Genomic DNA, 16,548 nt, shown 5'->3' with positions numbered 1-16,548 from the left:
ACACTTCCTTTAAATTAACCTTTCTCGTGTTTGTAGTTGTGACGGAGTTTACTCACCTAGACTAAGCACGTATGATCGCCCCCCCCCCTCCCGGGGTCCTTTTGCATGATTTACGTATAATACACTGTGTATACATGACGCTGTACAACACATTCTCACAGCGTTCTTAGTCGCCTTTGCCTCTCCCTCTCTCCTCTACCCCACCAGGGGATGCTCCTATTGTTTAGAATTAAAGTTCAATTTGTTTGGCTAAAGATGCTTTGATGTAGTAGTTGAGACTAATGCTTACTACAGTGCCTACCTCCATTCAAGCAATACTGTAAGAATGTTTAACAACTTTGCACAACATGTCTGTATGTATTGTCTTTTGCAGGCTATTAAGACTTGAGTGGCTCAAAAATTGACCCTCACTACTTCCATTGAACTCCACATAATAAGTGTGAGTAGAATATCTATGTTTGTATGTCCTTTTTTGTCCTGACGAAAGCCCCGTAGACTCCCTTGAGCCAAAGGGGGCCGAAACATGTCGACATCCTTGTAAATTTGCACTTCTAGATCCCATAATTCGATCTAGGACAAGTACCCACTGGTTTTATTATAAGATCTCCACCATTTCATTAAAATCTTCTTAGGTGTTGATCTTATTTTTAACAGTCTCTTTGATTTTTCTTTGCACTAATTTTTTCATCTCTGGACACTGCAACCTAGACCAGAGGAGCCTCTGGATGAGGCAGGCACCCACACTCTCTATGGTATCCAATGATAACTGCCAACGAACCACAATGTAGGGGCGGAGGAACGATATATACCGCTAAACCTATTCACATTGGGTCTTTTGAGGTTACCATAGTTTTTCCAACCAATGGTCTAGAAATGTTACAAGTGTCCATTTTTTCACTTGATTAACTTTGATATTACTTGGGGAAATAAATGGACACGTATTCCTCGTCCCTCCTCTGATTATCTTTCTAAACTAAGTATCGACAATAAATAGACGTTAAAAAAGGAGGGTCGAGATTAACGACCCAAACAGACACGTGCCCTAATGCTACATTAAATGACAAAAAAAGTGTCTGAGGTTCGAACAAAAACTTAGATTCCACTGTGTAACTTGAAATGAGGCGCAAAAAAATAAGACTAAGTCAGACTGGTGCGAAAGTGTGCAACAAGACAGCACTCAATTCCTGAATTTGGAAAAAAGTGCCCATCAGTTCCCGCACGGTACCGCCCTATTCATAATCTGGGCTCTCCTTAACCCAGGAGAAAGTGTAGTCTGTCACTGGATGTTATTATGACAGACAATCAACTCAAAACTAAATGGAGAGTTGTGTCAAAAGTGGGACCGAAAAAACAGTTTTGTAATTGGGGTAACTGAATTGCAGTGCATAAATGTGTAGTGAAACGGTGATGTGAAATTATAAAATTAGGTAGAGATTGAGTAGAGCTAAACAATTTAATAATTTCTCTCAACTCTCCCAATATTAAAAAAGAGTGAAAAACTAGCAGATTTAATAGAATATCTGCAAATCAGTAGGGTCGACATATTTCAGCATATGTGACTAGAAATGTGCCAATGCTTTCTTCAGAACCTAGATTTGAACAGCTACTGCAAAGAAAATAGAAAAGTATCACCTGTGTAGTTTCAGGTCTTGCTCAGTCTTCTCCAACGTTTCTAGAAAAGAGATTGCACCCAAACAAGAAACACAAGGGACCACAGTGAGATCAACATTATGACATAAACATTTTGTTCAGCCCTGTGGTAACATTACCACATAGAATATGGTAAGAAATACCATTATCCTTATTCAAGCTCGCTTTCCTATTTGGTTGGAGGAAATAGCTTCACCCCACCTGGCTGTAGCTCAGGTGTGAGGAGCACCGCTCTAGTGAAAAAACAAGACAGAACACACAAGACTCACAATCACAAATTACAAAGATACGGATCGATATGTTGGAAAAACAATCCGTTTTAGCGCTCTTATCATTATGCCACTTGTTTCATGTGCAAACTTAGAATAGTGACCAGATGGGGGTTAGACAACCCCTTTTGTCTATTTATTACCCAAGAATCGAAATCGACTTGGCCATACAATGTGGAGGGGCTAGCACTAGTCGTGATTTAAAAGAACTCGATAATGCAGTTATAATTATTGTAGCTCTCCCTCTAGCGAGGACCATGGTGTCTAAAAGGCTACTCAAATGTGGTCAAACACTGAAACCACCGCTCTCTGCTCTTGAGATTACTGAACAAGCGCGTTTTGCAAAGACGAACGTTTAAACAATTGTGTCTAATCCCTGCGCGATTTATCACTGACCTCTCCGTCAGTACACCGGGCGTCCCTCTGAGCAATCTGGGGGGGAGCCGGTGTCCGTTCGTTCTTCTTTCTTGTTTGCAGTCTCAATCTGCCACTTGAGTCACGTGACAGCCACGCTCATGTGATCTAGAACTACAAACGTCCCGTATGGTGTTTAGGGAGTTGTAGTTCGAACGTTATTTACGGTTCGCTGAACCCATGTACTCAAGAAAGTTATGGTTTAAAGGTTTTCAATTTTAAAACAATCTCTGGCTACCTTTGTGTAGCAGATTTGATGTCACTCCGAGTGTGTAGGCAGTCTGGATCTACTTATCGAGGCACCTGACTACCATGCTCTCGTGTACCTGAACTACAACCGACCCATGTGGTGTAGGGAGATGTAGTTTGAGCGTAATCCACGGTTCACTGGACCCTAGTGTGGCTCTGGAACCGTAGTATAATAAATATCCCGAGTGCTAGTTTTTAATAATATCTCACCACCCTTGAAAAAGTGTAGCAGTTCTAATGTCACCGCAAGGATGACGCTTCCTAATTATCTCGGGATGCCTCGTATAGTTATTCGCGCAGGACAAGAATAAGTCCTCCTCAAATTCCTAGTGTGTCACGCATGCCGTCGTCACTACGTGACCCAGAGCCATTGGGAATTCCAGTATCAACCATTAATTAATAAGATAAAGTCGTATTCGACTTCCAGGATTTATGGAGATTGGTCTTATAATTTCCAAGGTCAAACTTCTAGTAGTAAAAAGAAGCATTCACCAATTGTCGTGAAATTATAATACAACTGCACTGATATGCTACTATGCAGATTTAAAAAGATGAACAGAGTTATTAATAAATAGAAAATCGTTCATCTTTATCATGGACATCCAGTGACTGGTGGCCAAACGCTGACTACTACTATCCTCGTAAAAACAGGACCATCAGTGGCTCTGTTAATAGATCAAGATACGGGTCACCGGAGAGTGGAAAAATTACTCTAATTAGGCTTGCAGTCATCGATATCTAGCATACTGTATAAAATAGGGATCAGCAGTTAATGTCCCCACAATATCACTGCAGACACGTCAGCATCAGTGCGGCGTCAAAGTACAGCCATGTCTGCTGTAATGGTTCTTATGACAGACTACTCAGCTAGTACAGAAATGAGCTCGATATACTGTGTGAAAAGTGCCCGGCTTCTATGTATCAGAGAATAGTCCCTTGGTTTGGGCTACTTTTGAACAGCACAGATACATAGCTGGAGCTGTACAGAGGATGGTGTGTTTAGAGGGACATCCACGGTATGTCTTCGTTCAAGCCCATCTTGTCACTGTTCAATTTGTAGACCCATTTCTGCTCTTTTTTGAATAAATATTTTGAAATGTCTGCGACATGTTCTGGTATATACGGTTGCTCCAGAACTGTCCATTGAAAATCATTGGGGCCATGGCTCACTTCCAAAAAATGCGCTGTCAGTCGAGTCGCTTGCTTCCGGCAACGAATAGTGCTCTTGTGTTCTGAGATTCTCAGTTTTATCTGTATAGTAGTCATGCCAACATACCGTAGTGGGCAAGGGCACGTGATCAAGTACATGAGATTTTGGCTATTACAATTTTTGAACCTCCGCTGTTGCCACGGCCTGTTGCTGCCAATGTCTAGAACAAAGATTTTGAAGTCTGTGGGCATGCTGCATATGTACCGCAAGGATGATGACCTTCCACTGCAGGTAGATCCCAGAGTGTCCCAATCGCTCGAGCGATCATGTTCTTGGGTCGTGTACGTACTAACTTGTCTCTGAGATTGAAGCCTCTTTTAAAGGCAAATAAGGGTTGTGCTACATTATCACCTCCCGTGTTGAGGATTGACCAATGTTTGAGTAAAATCTTCTGCACCTGGTTAGATCTTGTATTGAAGGTGTTAACAAAGGTCAAACGATTCATCTTCTCTTTTTCGATACGTGGTTCTAAGAGTGCCTCGCGGTTGTTATTCGAGGCACGTTTTTTTGAGTCCCGAACTATCTTCCTGGGATACCCTCTAGCTTGCAACTGTTCTTTTAAGTTAAGTGCATGTTTTTCAAAGGCTGATTTGTTCGAGCAGTTGCGTTGCACCCTCAAGAATTGGCCATAGGGTAGATTATTCCTCAGTGACCGCGGATGGCAGCTCTCATAGCTGAGAAGGGAGTTTCGGGCCATCGGTTTTTTGAATAATTCCGACTCCAGAATATTGGGTGTTGTGATGATCAGGAGGTCAAGAAAAGGCAGTTGGATTTTACTGTGTTAAGAAGATAGTCAGCCTCGCTGGGACTTAAACAAGTGGCACACAGATCTCTGCAGCAGGTGTTCAACCTACTGACGCACCTTCCTTGGAGGGGACCTCGATGGCTACAGAAAGGAGGCAGTCGTGCTGGTGTGCAAAATCCTCATCTAAATAAAAGTGCCCCTCTCCGCAAAGTTATCACTCTGCCTCCATAGAGGGGGTGGTCCCCCCAGTGGCCCCAGCCGCCAGGAGGTCCTGCGCCTCTAGTTCCTCGTTTCAGAGTCGTACGAAGTAGATATAGTCGGTGTCCCACACGGAATCCTTTTCGACCTCTAGGGTCTCAATTCCTACCACCAGGGGCCTCCTGAGAAGTAGGTCCGGAATGATATGTCCATGGGGAGGTGATGGATTGGTCAAAAGTGTCTTTGTTCCATCAACTAATCCCAGGTCTCCTCTAGGACGTCAAAAAAATATGACTTGCCATTGTGAACCACTTGGAGCCATGCCGGGAGTAAGAGCATATATTTCAGTCCCATAGCTTTCATCTTTTCTTTTATCTGCTCATCTGATTTCTGTTGGGCTTGAACTTGATGGGTGTAGTCATCACCCAGCCAGCCTGGCACAGACGCTGCCCCTTTGCCCTTGCACCTCTTAAGATAGCGTCCCAGTCACAGTTATTAAGGAACTTGGCAATCATGGACTGGGGAGGGGGGTTTCTGGGCCATCGATGGTGAGGCAGGCTGAGAGAGAATTGTTGTTCCATGATTTCACCCATAAGATTGCTCCTGTGTGCCCTATTTTCGGCGTCTTCAACTCTGTGTCTTGGAAGTCAAGGACAAGTGGGTCACCAACATTTTAAGATTGTGGACAACTTACTCTGCCTCGGAAATGCACACCTCTGCCTCAGTAACTCTGGCTGCAATGTTGCCGATGTGTTGGTGCTGCAAAGCCACATCCTCTGCACTGCACAAATCTTAGCTTCAAGGGCGGTGTGAGAGCCCTTGCAATATCACAGTATCACAGCTCTCTTGCAAGCATTTGCCATGGGGGGTGTCCCACACCAATACCCTTAAGCCCTCCAGCCGGTGCTGTGAAGTTATCAATTTTTGTTTGGGCCGGGGTTGTTGAGGGCTTGGCATTTCCCATCTAGGTGCCCGGGGTTGCCGCAAAGTGGTGGTAGAGGGAACAGTTTGTAGGCAGCACAGCTCCAGGTCAGCCTGCTCCATTGTACTACAACTGCCGGTGGCATGAGCAGGCGCAGGTCTCAAACCAGGGGGCCCATGGGGGGAAAGATTTCCCTCACTGGAATGATCAATGGTGGCCGATGTCCCTCCTGTCTCAAGAACCTGCTCACTGAATGTTACTGGCTCCGAATCCATCCGAGCGCCAGGCCCCAAGAGAACTCAACATTTCCTCAAGGCGTGGCCAGGCTGCCAGTTTCGGGCCCCCCTTGACACTCGAATCCACAGTTCGGCAGCTCACCGGTGTTAAATCTGGTGGTCAAGCAAGGAAGTTGGAGAAATGGAGGCTACAATCCAGGCCTCTCTCTTTCTCTCAGACCAGCTGTTCCCCCTCGTGGCACTATGTTCAAGGGATTGCTCGGCGGTTCGGCCTGCCCCCTCTGCAGGCCTTGCCAGCCACTGCCCTCACTGTACAACAGTCTGATCTCTCAGTCACAGCAGACAGGGGAGCCCCCCTCCCAGGGCCCATGATTGTAGGTGAACCCCCGCCCCCCAAGTTCGGACACAATGGTGAGGCTTAGGCAGCCAGGAGCCCACGCAGGGCAAAAATCACTGTCCACCTCGGCGTGGTATCCCCGGCACAGAGCACCATGCCCAACCAATCCTCCCAAAGGGGTAATCCTCCTGATGATGAGGAGGAATGAGGGAGGAAGAAGGGGATACTCCCACAGTCCAGCTGTAGCCTGCGAATGACGGCAGAAGCGTTTTCACCAATAACGTAGCCGGGATTCAGTCAGAGGCTGGCAAGCTCCCTTAGCCTATGATGAGTCTCTGCATTGCACTACTGCAGGATCAGCTCATTGAATAGGACTGGCACCTCCTGTCTCCATCAGACTCCATCTCAGCTGAGTGGCGGGAGCTCGAGGAAGTCGCCCCTGCATGCCAGTACCTCCAAATTACTGATCGTGCCAGGAGTTGAGCAGAAGCTCAAACATAAGTGACCACCATCTTGAGCACCCCTGGGTCTTTGAATCTTTATGTTGGAGTTCTGCTTCTTATGAAGTAGGCCCTTTTCCTTTTCATCTTCCTTCATGCAAGAGGTCTGCCACAGCAGACTAGACTTTGTAATGTAATGTAAATTTCTATAGCGCACTATCACCCTACGGGTATCTTGGCGCCGAGAGAATACCTTGTTGTTATAAGCGTGCTTGATCAGTCACCCTAAAAAAGAATATAGGAACTTGGTTAAGGATGTCGGAAGGAACGCCTCCGCCTGAGATTCAGCATCTTCCCGACAGCGTCCAAACCCTTCCGACCGACTTGGTCTGTTTACAGTCCTACCGGTCGATTGCGATGTTCGTGGTCAGAGCGTCAACGGTTCTGACCGACTCATGGAGTATTCATGTTGGTCGGAACCCCCTTATATACCCCTATGGACAGCGTTTCTGCCATCGGGATTACAATGACAATTCTCAAAAGCCTTTCCGGGTTGGCCTGTCCGACACAGTTAGGCTGTTGAAAAGTGACTTTACCGCCGCAGCCAACGGTTGATAGCCGAGGAGGTACCTGAGGGACCCCGCGGTAAAACCCATATCTGTGTAGCAAGCACCGTGGGGTACCTGCGATAGGGTGCAGGGTTTTCCGCACACACCTCATTATCCCATAGGAGCTTAAGTTACGGCTTGTTGTCGGGCAGAACGCGAGCTTCTATAGGGAACAAAGGGACTTCAGCCGAACAGTATTAGGTCAGATCGTAATCAGGCGATCAGAACTGCCAACTGCGTGGTGGTCGGTCCCGAGTCTGAGATGGTATCGCTCAGAGGAAATTCCACCTGACATCATAATGAGCCCCCAAGTGAACACTCACAGCACATTTACTGTCCAGCACTAATACCTCTATACATTGTACTATTACATTTACACATCAATTCAACACACAGTATGTGCACACTGTTTAGCACTGAAGCTTTTCTATTTTGAACCAGGGTATGGGTTTTCTAAACACGCACTGCCAGCACACACACAGCACTATGTGAATGCTGCATAGCACTTCACTGCTCATATATGGTACTCCACGTTAGCACACATACGCTCAGCACATACTTTATCCATATATGTACTGTTCCGCTCTACACCTGTTGTGAAATGTATTCTTCTCAGGCATGCATACACCCAGTACAGGTACTAACCACACACGCACCGCACAGTACTGCTCCATACTTGTACTGTAGACTTCCCAGGCATTCATACAACTAATGTTGAGTCACTATTCCTGTGTGCACATCACTCCACATCTTACCTGATGAAGGTTGAGGGTGCATTAAGCACACAGCAGCAGAACTCCTGAAACTGTGAGTGAGCCTGTAGGCCTCATTCCAGAGACACAGGGTAAAAAGGTTCTGTTAACTACTACTGATCAATATACGGTATGCTGCCACCCCCACACTCATGCTGCTTAGCTACTGGTGAAGGGGGTAGCTTTCCAGCACTTTGAGGGTAGCGCTTTGGGTGCCACTCCCGGTTCAACGAAAACTGCAATCCGTGAGCTAGGTCTATGTCATTGCCCACACCACACATAAACTGTATTTGTCTACAACAAAAAATCATTATTAGGGGTCCAGACAACAGTACAGTAGGGCACTCAGTGGAGGGGTACACATCTCTTATCATGTAGATGACATTTACGTCTCAACAGAACCTTACAGAAAAGATTTCAGAATGTATCAGATTTAGTCTCTGAAGAAACAATTTTTCTTTCACTAAACACACATAGTAGTTTCATAATAAAATATATATATATTGAATTGTTGATTTTGAGACTTCACTGATTATTTTCTACTAGTAAAGTGCTCAGTCACCATCACCAATACTACATTGTAGCCTCTGGGATTCAAACGTGACTTCTCATACTGTCTGAAAATAAGCCAATTAGAAGACAATTATATGTTACCTGGTATTGGCAGAGGATGAATGGAACAAAGTTTTGACTTCCTGGATCCCAAAAGTACAGATCTTGGCACTTTCTCCAAAAATGCAACAACTTCCTTAAAACTTTTATCTCTGCTGTACTCTGTCAAGTCAATCCCATATGTCTGATTTATGTCCTTTATTAGTTGCCTAACATGAATACCGCTTTGATGCTTCCTCAAAGTAGTAAGTATCATTTTGTTGATTGCATTCAGACCTGCAAAGAAAGAAGCCCATACATGCATTACTTTAGCCATCCTTACCAATCACATAGCATAACATGTGTATTTATAAACTTAATGACATCAGTGTGCTTTGCCACACAGGAAGAGGTAGCTGTAGGAAGATGTGAGTTTTATTTCTTGTGTCAGTACATCTAGCCAAGCAAATGAAGGATTTTCTTCACACAATAAAAGTCTTACAATAACCTTTTAGGGTGAAGACTTCCACTGTATAGTGAGAGAATACTCATAATATTGAAAAAGCAGGTGAAGACTTCCTCTTAAGCAATTAATTCAGGTACATGCGCCTCATTTAAATCTTGGTGGTTGGCCCGTACTTCGACAGGGCAACGGAGTAAATTACTCTGTTGCCCTGATGGAGATGCTGACTGCCACATTTAAAAACGTCCACTGGCCCACCCAACGCAATTTAAGTTTAACAGACTGCTCCTTCCACATGATGGAGCCATCCGTTAAACATACACCTTTTTTTATTTTGAAAAAGACAATCCTAAAGCGGTATTTTCTTTTTGAAAATAAAAACATCAGTGTCCCTCCCAACATGGTTTTTAATGCTGCTTACCATCGGGTTTTTCCTGGCAGTGACAGGCACTGAAAAACAATTCTATGCCCATCAATCTAATTTAGGCAGGCGGACATATAGCCAAACCACTCCCATCAAACTATGGTCTATCTGAATTGAAATTGGGTGGACAGAGCATAATGTTGGTGGGGAAGGAACTCTGTCACTGTTGACTTGCCCTTAGTAAAGAACTAGCTCCACCAAAATGGTTAAACAATAACCAGAAGACAAAAACTGCCTCCAAATGCTTCAACATGCTGAAGGTGTGATTTATAAAGTCACTTTAAAACGCATCAATTCTTTGCCACACTGTGCAATGCCTGAACAAAGCCGGTGGCCCTCTGGCCACCCTTCTCTTCAATATGACATTCTGTCATCAGCCACTCCAGGAAACAGCAGGAGAAAAATCCTTAACAACGATCCAACCTAGTCCCATGCTCAAAGTGGGCAAATCAATAGTAAAGCAACATTGAAAAAATTTGGACTCTTATCAGACCATTGATGGAGCAGAGGAGAGACAAAAATGTGTGTGTACCCCTTGTAATGTCAATATCTGTAAATAATAGCATGTATTAACTGTGTGGAGCATGAGAATGAATCAACCAAACATACACAGAATAAAATTACATGTGGGAAAACTAACTTGCTGATTTACAAAAACGAATTTATTAATAAAATAAAGAAGTCATACTAATATAGGGCATTGATTTTTATATAAATAAAAGTGTGTATTTGTGATTTTTTATCGGTTGTCTGTGTGGCAAAACAATAAACTTGGTAAGTAAAACGCACATATGTGTTGCTTTTTGCTAGGTAACCTATAACAAGGGAAATTAGAATGGTGGGAGGTAAACAGAAGGGCTAAAGTTCTAAATCTAACATCTATTGTGTTTGTTTTCATGTTAGTTCCCATTGAAGCTTGAGCGTCCTGGTTCAAAAATGGCTGTTTATGCGAGACTTCGAGAAATATGGCCCTATGCATGCGTGACTATGCCAGAGATGTTTGAGCGGCCTGTGCTCAGAGTGAAGGAAGTCAAGGTCGGCTTGGCCTCGGACACCATAGATGTGCCAAAGGATGCTTGAATTTGAAAGCCTTGGAAAATTGTGTGCTGTAACTTTGTGATGTTTAACAAATACAAGGACAGGATGACAAATTGCAAAATGGACAATTTTGGCCGTGAGAGCCTATGCAAGATGACAGAGCAAATTAGAAACTGGTTTGGACAAGGAGGACATGAGGTGATCTTCACCACCGCTCTAATGGACCAATGAGAAATTAGTATGGACCCTAAAGTTTCAATTTTGAGTCAGATAGTTAGGGAAAAAGGGTATGAAAGAGCCTGTATGGAAGAGGGAAAAAAATTTGGTTCTGTGAATTTTATTGCGCACCACGACATGCTGTCGGTTTGAACGATTTTGGTGCGAAAAGACTTTGAATTCTTTTTGGACTTTCTATTTTGATGGGGAAAAGAATTGAATGCGAAGTCCGTTTGGGAGGTAGACATCGAGGAGGTTAGAAAGACAGTCAGCATGGGAACCTGTTTCGTTGCAATTCCGTCATCGTCTATGGCAGACCGGTAATATGTTTTCTAAATTTTCTATTTCTCGAATGTATTAATCTATGCTAAAAAAAATCTTTTCGAAATGCTATTTTTTTCAATACCTGAATTTAGATAAACGCTTTTATAAAACGTATCCGAGTCTGTGTTCCTTTAAATTAAAGTCATGACAAGGTAAAATAATTAAATAATGGGAATATTGTGATTGAGCTGGTCTTAATCTCCATCAACTAACTTCTACTAGCTGGTCCATCGACCAAAACAGTGGGGTGCTTGATTTTAGATCCCTAAAAAATTTAGAAAAAGAGAATATGGACATATATGTATATAATGTATAAGATTTTTGATTTAGATTAATAAGGTACTCTGCTGTCCAGCAGCTCGCCTTCTGTTCTCACTGATTCGGGAGCAGTGTGATGCGTGAATGTGTGACTCGCGGTGCTATGGGCCCCACCGATGAGTGAAATAAGTCAGCTCCGGGGTTAAATGTGATGAGTTGGGAGGGTTGTTTGAGAGCCGCGCTGGATCAACATCCACTTTAGTTTCAGTGAAACCCAGAAATGCCAAGCAAGATAATGATGAGAAAGGCATGATCACTATGTTTGCAATTGTGTCTATTTGTTTTCTGGAGCATCCATTAGAAATTGTATATATGTTTGCCGATAATATACAAACACGCAATTGTCCAGATATCAAGTCCAGTCAAAGATCCAATAAGTTCTTCCGACTATATTTAGGTAATGTGAACAGAGCATCATCCAGCCAACGCGTTTCGTTCATCAGTGGATTGACCTTCATTAATTCAGAAACCTCCATGGTTAGGTGTAGTTGAGGCGTACTAGGTTTGACGTTTCCTGAAACCCTGTGAAATATGAATAACCTCAAGAAAGTGGTGATGATGCAGCACACATCTGGCATCAAAGGAGGGTCGGACACATGATAATGTCCACGGTCTAATAACCAACATGTAAACACCGACCAGGTGCAGTAGTGTCCCGAAGTTTAGACTCAGGAAACCTGAGATCTTGTATGCCTCAACTATACCTAACCATGGGCCTTCCTGCACATAAACAATCATCCCTGCAATGCAGGTACCCTTGCATCATGGCGCAAGAGTGCCTGCATTGGCTCTATGCTGCTGTTTGAGCATTAATGGTAATTTGCTCCTTCCTATGTGTGCTGCAGAATGCAGCACATGTAGAAAGAGCAAAAAACAAGTAGAAATAAAAGTATTTTGTAGTCCTTTAGGTTGTGTTATTTTATTTGCATCTTGTCTCTTTTAGCTTCACTGTTAAATGGACTACTTCTGTTCTATTTAGAATGTTCCTTGTTGCTTGGGAATATTAAAATGTATATGTGTTCACTCATAACGCTGTTTCTGTTGGAGCTGGTTGTTTACTTGGTAGCTCCTTTCCATGTAGGCTGGCAATAAATGTCCTTAAGGCATTGCTTGTTTCCTGTGCTTTTACTACATTTTATTGGCAACGATCTTGGCTACATGGACCTTCCCAGCGTGCACTTTCAAGTCTATCTAGGCATCTACAACTTCAAACTCTCAAGATCTAAGCAGATTGGTTAACCTTCTTACCAGCCGCCTACCTGCCTGATACTCAAGATCCTTCAAGTATACTAAGGTACTGAGTTTTTGTTCTCCTTTATAATTTAATCGCTACTTGTGCAATCCTTCTGCCACTCGCGTGCTGGTCTCATGCGCCCCATCCTCACTCAACTCCATAGTTCCATTCTCCTGGCACCACACGCTGAGACCTCATGCACACACTGCTTGCTCCGTGTCTTCATTCGCAGCTCCATTGTCCATTGTTCCTGTCCTGTGTATGGCAGAAGACCTCATCGTGGCTGGTAACTCTCTCGCGCGCACACTCAACACAATCTCTAACCTTGCGCGTAGCTTCATTCTTCCAGGCGGCAGTAGAGACTTGATCTTCTTGTTTCAGATGTCCCGCTTCATATTGACCTGGCACGTGATACTGGAATAGTGTATCGCGTCATCAAGTCAGCGGGCCTTACTGTTTGGGATCACTTTCATTAACGTTTGGCAGCAATCATCCTCACTCATCGGCCAGCTTATTATTTTTGTTCTTTGTTTGTGCTAATCACGGTGATGTTCACACCTTGACTATTTTACAATTACAACCACTTTGGATTTTTCCTTGTGCTCATCACGCGGTGAAGTTCACACCTTGACTTTTTTGTTGTCTTATCAGGACAGTGACCTTGACTTTTATTTTGTCTTATCAGTACAGTGGGCATTTTGTTACAATATTGACAACTCCTTGAATTATGCTCGTCATGTGCAAACCTTCACTATTTCACACTTACAACGTTTTTGGATTATTTTATTATTTTATTCTTGTGCCCTTCACACGGTGATGTGCACACCTTATTTTGTTTTGTCTTATCATTACAGTGGTCATTTTGCAAAATAATTGACAGATGTGCACACCTTGACTTCCATTGTGTTTCGCTAGTACTGTGTACTTTTCAGTGTACTCACATTTCTGTGTACTCACAAAAAAAACAACAAGACTACTGTGTTACATAGTTTTATTCTTTATTTTTTTATTTTATTTGCTTACTTTTTCTTGCATCTGTACTGTTTATTTCCATCATGTGCACCTTACAATCTGTTAATCCTCCTCCAGCGTTTGAACAGAACGAGTTGGGATTTTATGTTTTGTTCTCTTAAATGGTTTGCTTTGGTCCTAAGATTCTACAGTTAATATTGTTTTATACTCAGCTCTTTTTATTAATGGATCTTCTTTGGGTTCCTTTCAATTGCATATTATCTCCACTTATATTCATTCTAGCGCATAAACCTTTTTTTGACAAAAATATTTCAAATAAAGACATACAAAGTTTTCCCTTAGGAGATAAAAATTGTAAAATATCAGTTCATTCCTTGGAGTCTTAACAAATTCAAATATTTGTGTTGATGGTTTACTACTTCTATTAAAGACATAATTATACATAACTTTGAAGTGTACTAAAAAAAAATTGATAGTCTGACTTTTTTGTGTAATCCTCTATTCGCTTATGGCGGGGCAGAGTAGGCTCAAAATAATTATGTTGCTTCTCATTATTTTACATATATATTTTGCTATGTTTGCTTTACAATTTCAGGTTTCTTATAGCAGAACGTATGAATCCCAACTTGTCAGTTTCTAATGAAAAAATAAAGGATCGTGTATCTCACTCTTCAGATTCAAATTTTCCAAAAATGGAGGAGCTAGTAATTTTCTGGATTTTAAATTATATCATCAAAGCCTTTTGCCTCTTCTTCCATGTTGGAGTCGGCCTCGGACAAAGAGATATGTTCCTCTTCCTCGGCTCCTTGAGCATGTGCTCTACTTGAAATCTACGCCAAAAATGTCTGGTGCGGAGCCGCCTTGGTGTTGCATCTCGTGACATCGAGCCTCACAGTCACAAAGCTTCTTCTTTGATCAAAACGATCGGCACGCATTGTAGCCTCTCATCATATTCCGGGAACAAACAGAGATTGCACACTGTGTGCAGGTCGGTAAGTGGAAACTTGGCACGGCACCCGGGACAGAGCTTGGAGTCCGATCCATCAACTGCTAGCGAGCCCGGCACGGGTAGGCCCAATGGCCCCCCATGAGTTTTCCGATCAAAGATGTTTGATTGTAAACGATACGCGGAGAATGGGAAACTCAAACGAGAAACAATACCATCAAGAGTAGTGGATTTCGAGTCGAAGGGAACCCGAGCAACTGTGCCGAACCGGAGCACAGCAATTCACATCTGAGCCCGATGGCGGAAAAAGCAATCTAACAATGGAGTCGATGACCATGCACACTATCACCGAAAGGGGGAGTCACCTACCTCGTGACTGAAAAAGACTTCATCGAACAAAAACAAAGTGCAAATATCAGGACCCAACACTAGATGGTGGGCTATGCACAGCATGTGATCTACAGCTCACATGCCTCGAACACATATTTTTATATAAAAATGATGTTGAAACTGGCACGTTCTGGTTGGCTGAGGCTACCTTGCCTGGCAGAACCTACCACTCCCATTAGGGGCAGGTGAGTACACTCATTGTATAACCAGCGCTCACCCCTGAGCAGTCAGGCTTATCACAGAGGCAATGTGTAAATCATTGGCACAGAACTCTCACACAATAAATACACTGCGTGTCATTAAAGAAACTCCAAATGCAGTAGCCAACACAACATGAACATTATGAATTTCAGTGCATAAATTGCATTCAGAAATATCACAAGCAGTACTAGGCCCAACCGTGTTAAAAATTACATCATAATATGCACACTTGAGGAAAATTGTACTTTACCCCCAGCAATCTTATGCATTGCAAAATGTTGTCCGAACGAGGCCCAACCTGGCAATTATTCTAATTCAATACCACACAGTTATAGGGTGGACCCCAGTTCACAACGCTATCAGAAATGTGCACATGCAGATAATAACAACACTTATAAATAGCCCGTGGGCCAAGTCAGCTCATGTAAAAGCAAATGTCATGTCATATTCTTTAGGCAAGGAAACAGCATGTGGTGTAAACAACAACAGGCAGTTACTCCCAGACACTTACTTAGCACCGATACACAGAGCTACCGATATTAGACAGATCGTATTGAGCGCACTGGCACACACACGTTCACAGTAACCTAATGCGGTGCACTGATATCTGGCAGGTCAGTTAATATAGCACTTGCAGACCCCGTGACTGCCCTCCTTTCCCATTGAGCTAACCCTGACTTCCCTAAACCCACGGGCTGGAGATATTGAAAACCTTCTCCCTAAAACTAGGCCATTAGCTTCCGGACTCACACTTAGGGGCTGATTATGATTGCGGTTTTTCCGCATCCTCGGGGCCGGCGGAAGCCACCGCCGGCCCCGAGGATGCGGAAAAACCGCAGCGGACTGACCAAGGACCCACCGCCACATTAGGATGGCTGGTGGGTCCTGGTTTCCGTCCGCAGCTTTTCCGCCGCGGTCGACTTACAACCGCGGCGGAAAAGCTCTGATATGGTGACGGTGTCTCTCAGACACCGTCCGCCATATCAGGATGGGCTTTTAAAAGTGCTTTTCCGCGGCGGGTTTTCCGCCGTGGAAAAGCATACGGATCTTCACCTAGGGGGCCCGTTGCGGGCCCCCTAGGTGAAGGGGGGGGTGGGGGGTGCACATGGGGGGTACCTATGGTACCCCCCTGCATTTGCATGCAGAAAGCGGCAGGCACCGCGCGGTGCCTGCCTCTTTCTGCATGCAAATGCAATGCGTGCATTTTTAACATTGCCGCGGGTGCAGCTTGAAGCTGCACCCGCTGCAATGTTAAAAATAGAGGATGTGACCGCCAGGGTGGCGGTCACATCCTAATCGCACAGGAGGGGACTCCGCAGCCCATGCGGACGTCCCCTCCTCCTCAATGATCGCGGACGGACGCAAGTCCGTCCGCGATCATAATCGGCCCCTTAGTCGGGT

The 16,548-nt window shown here is 43.9% G+C and overlaps 1 protein-coding gene across 1 annotated transcript in view; it reads right to left on the bottom strand.

The window, feature by feature from the left end:
* LOC147701759 (uncharacterized) overlaps positions 1–16,548 on the bottom strand; it is a 546,044-nt gene that overhangs the window by 383,694 nt on the left and 145,802 nt on the right. The window contains exon 4 of the mRNA XM_086930377.1: positions 8,685–8,918. Coding sequence (XP_086786503.1) covers positions 8,685–8,918 — 234 coding nt within the window. The remainder of the gene's footprint in view (positions 1–8,684; positions 8,919–16,548) is intronic.

Source organism: Lissotriton vulgaris, chromosome 7 (genome assembly GCF_964263255.1).
Source record: "Lissotriton vulgaris chromosome 7, aLisVul1.2, whole genome shotgun sequence".
Lineage (NCBI taxonomy): Eukaryota > Metazoa > Chordata > Amphibia > Caudata > Salamandridae > Lissotriton > Lissotriton vulgaris.
Note: the sequence above shows the minus strand (reverse complement) of the source record. Positions and strands in the feature narration are given on the sequence as shown.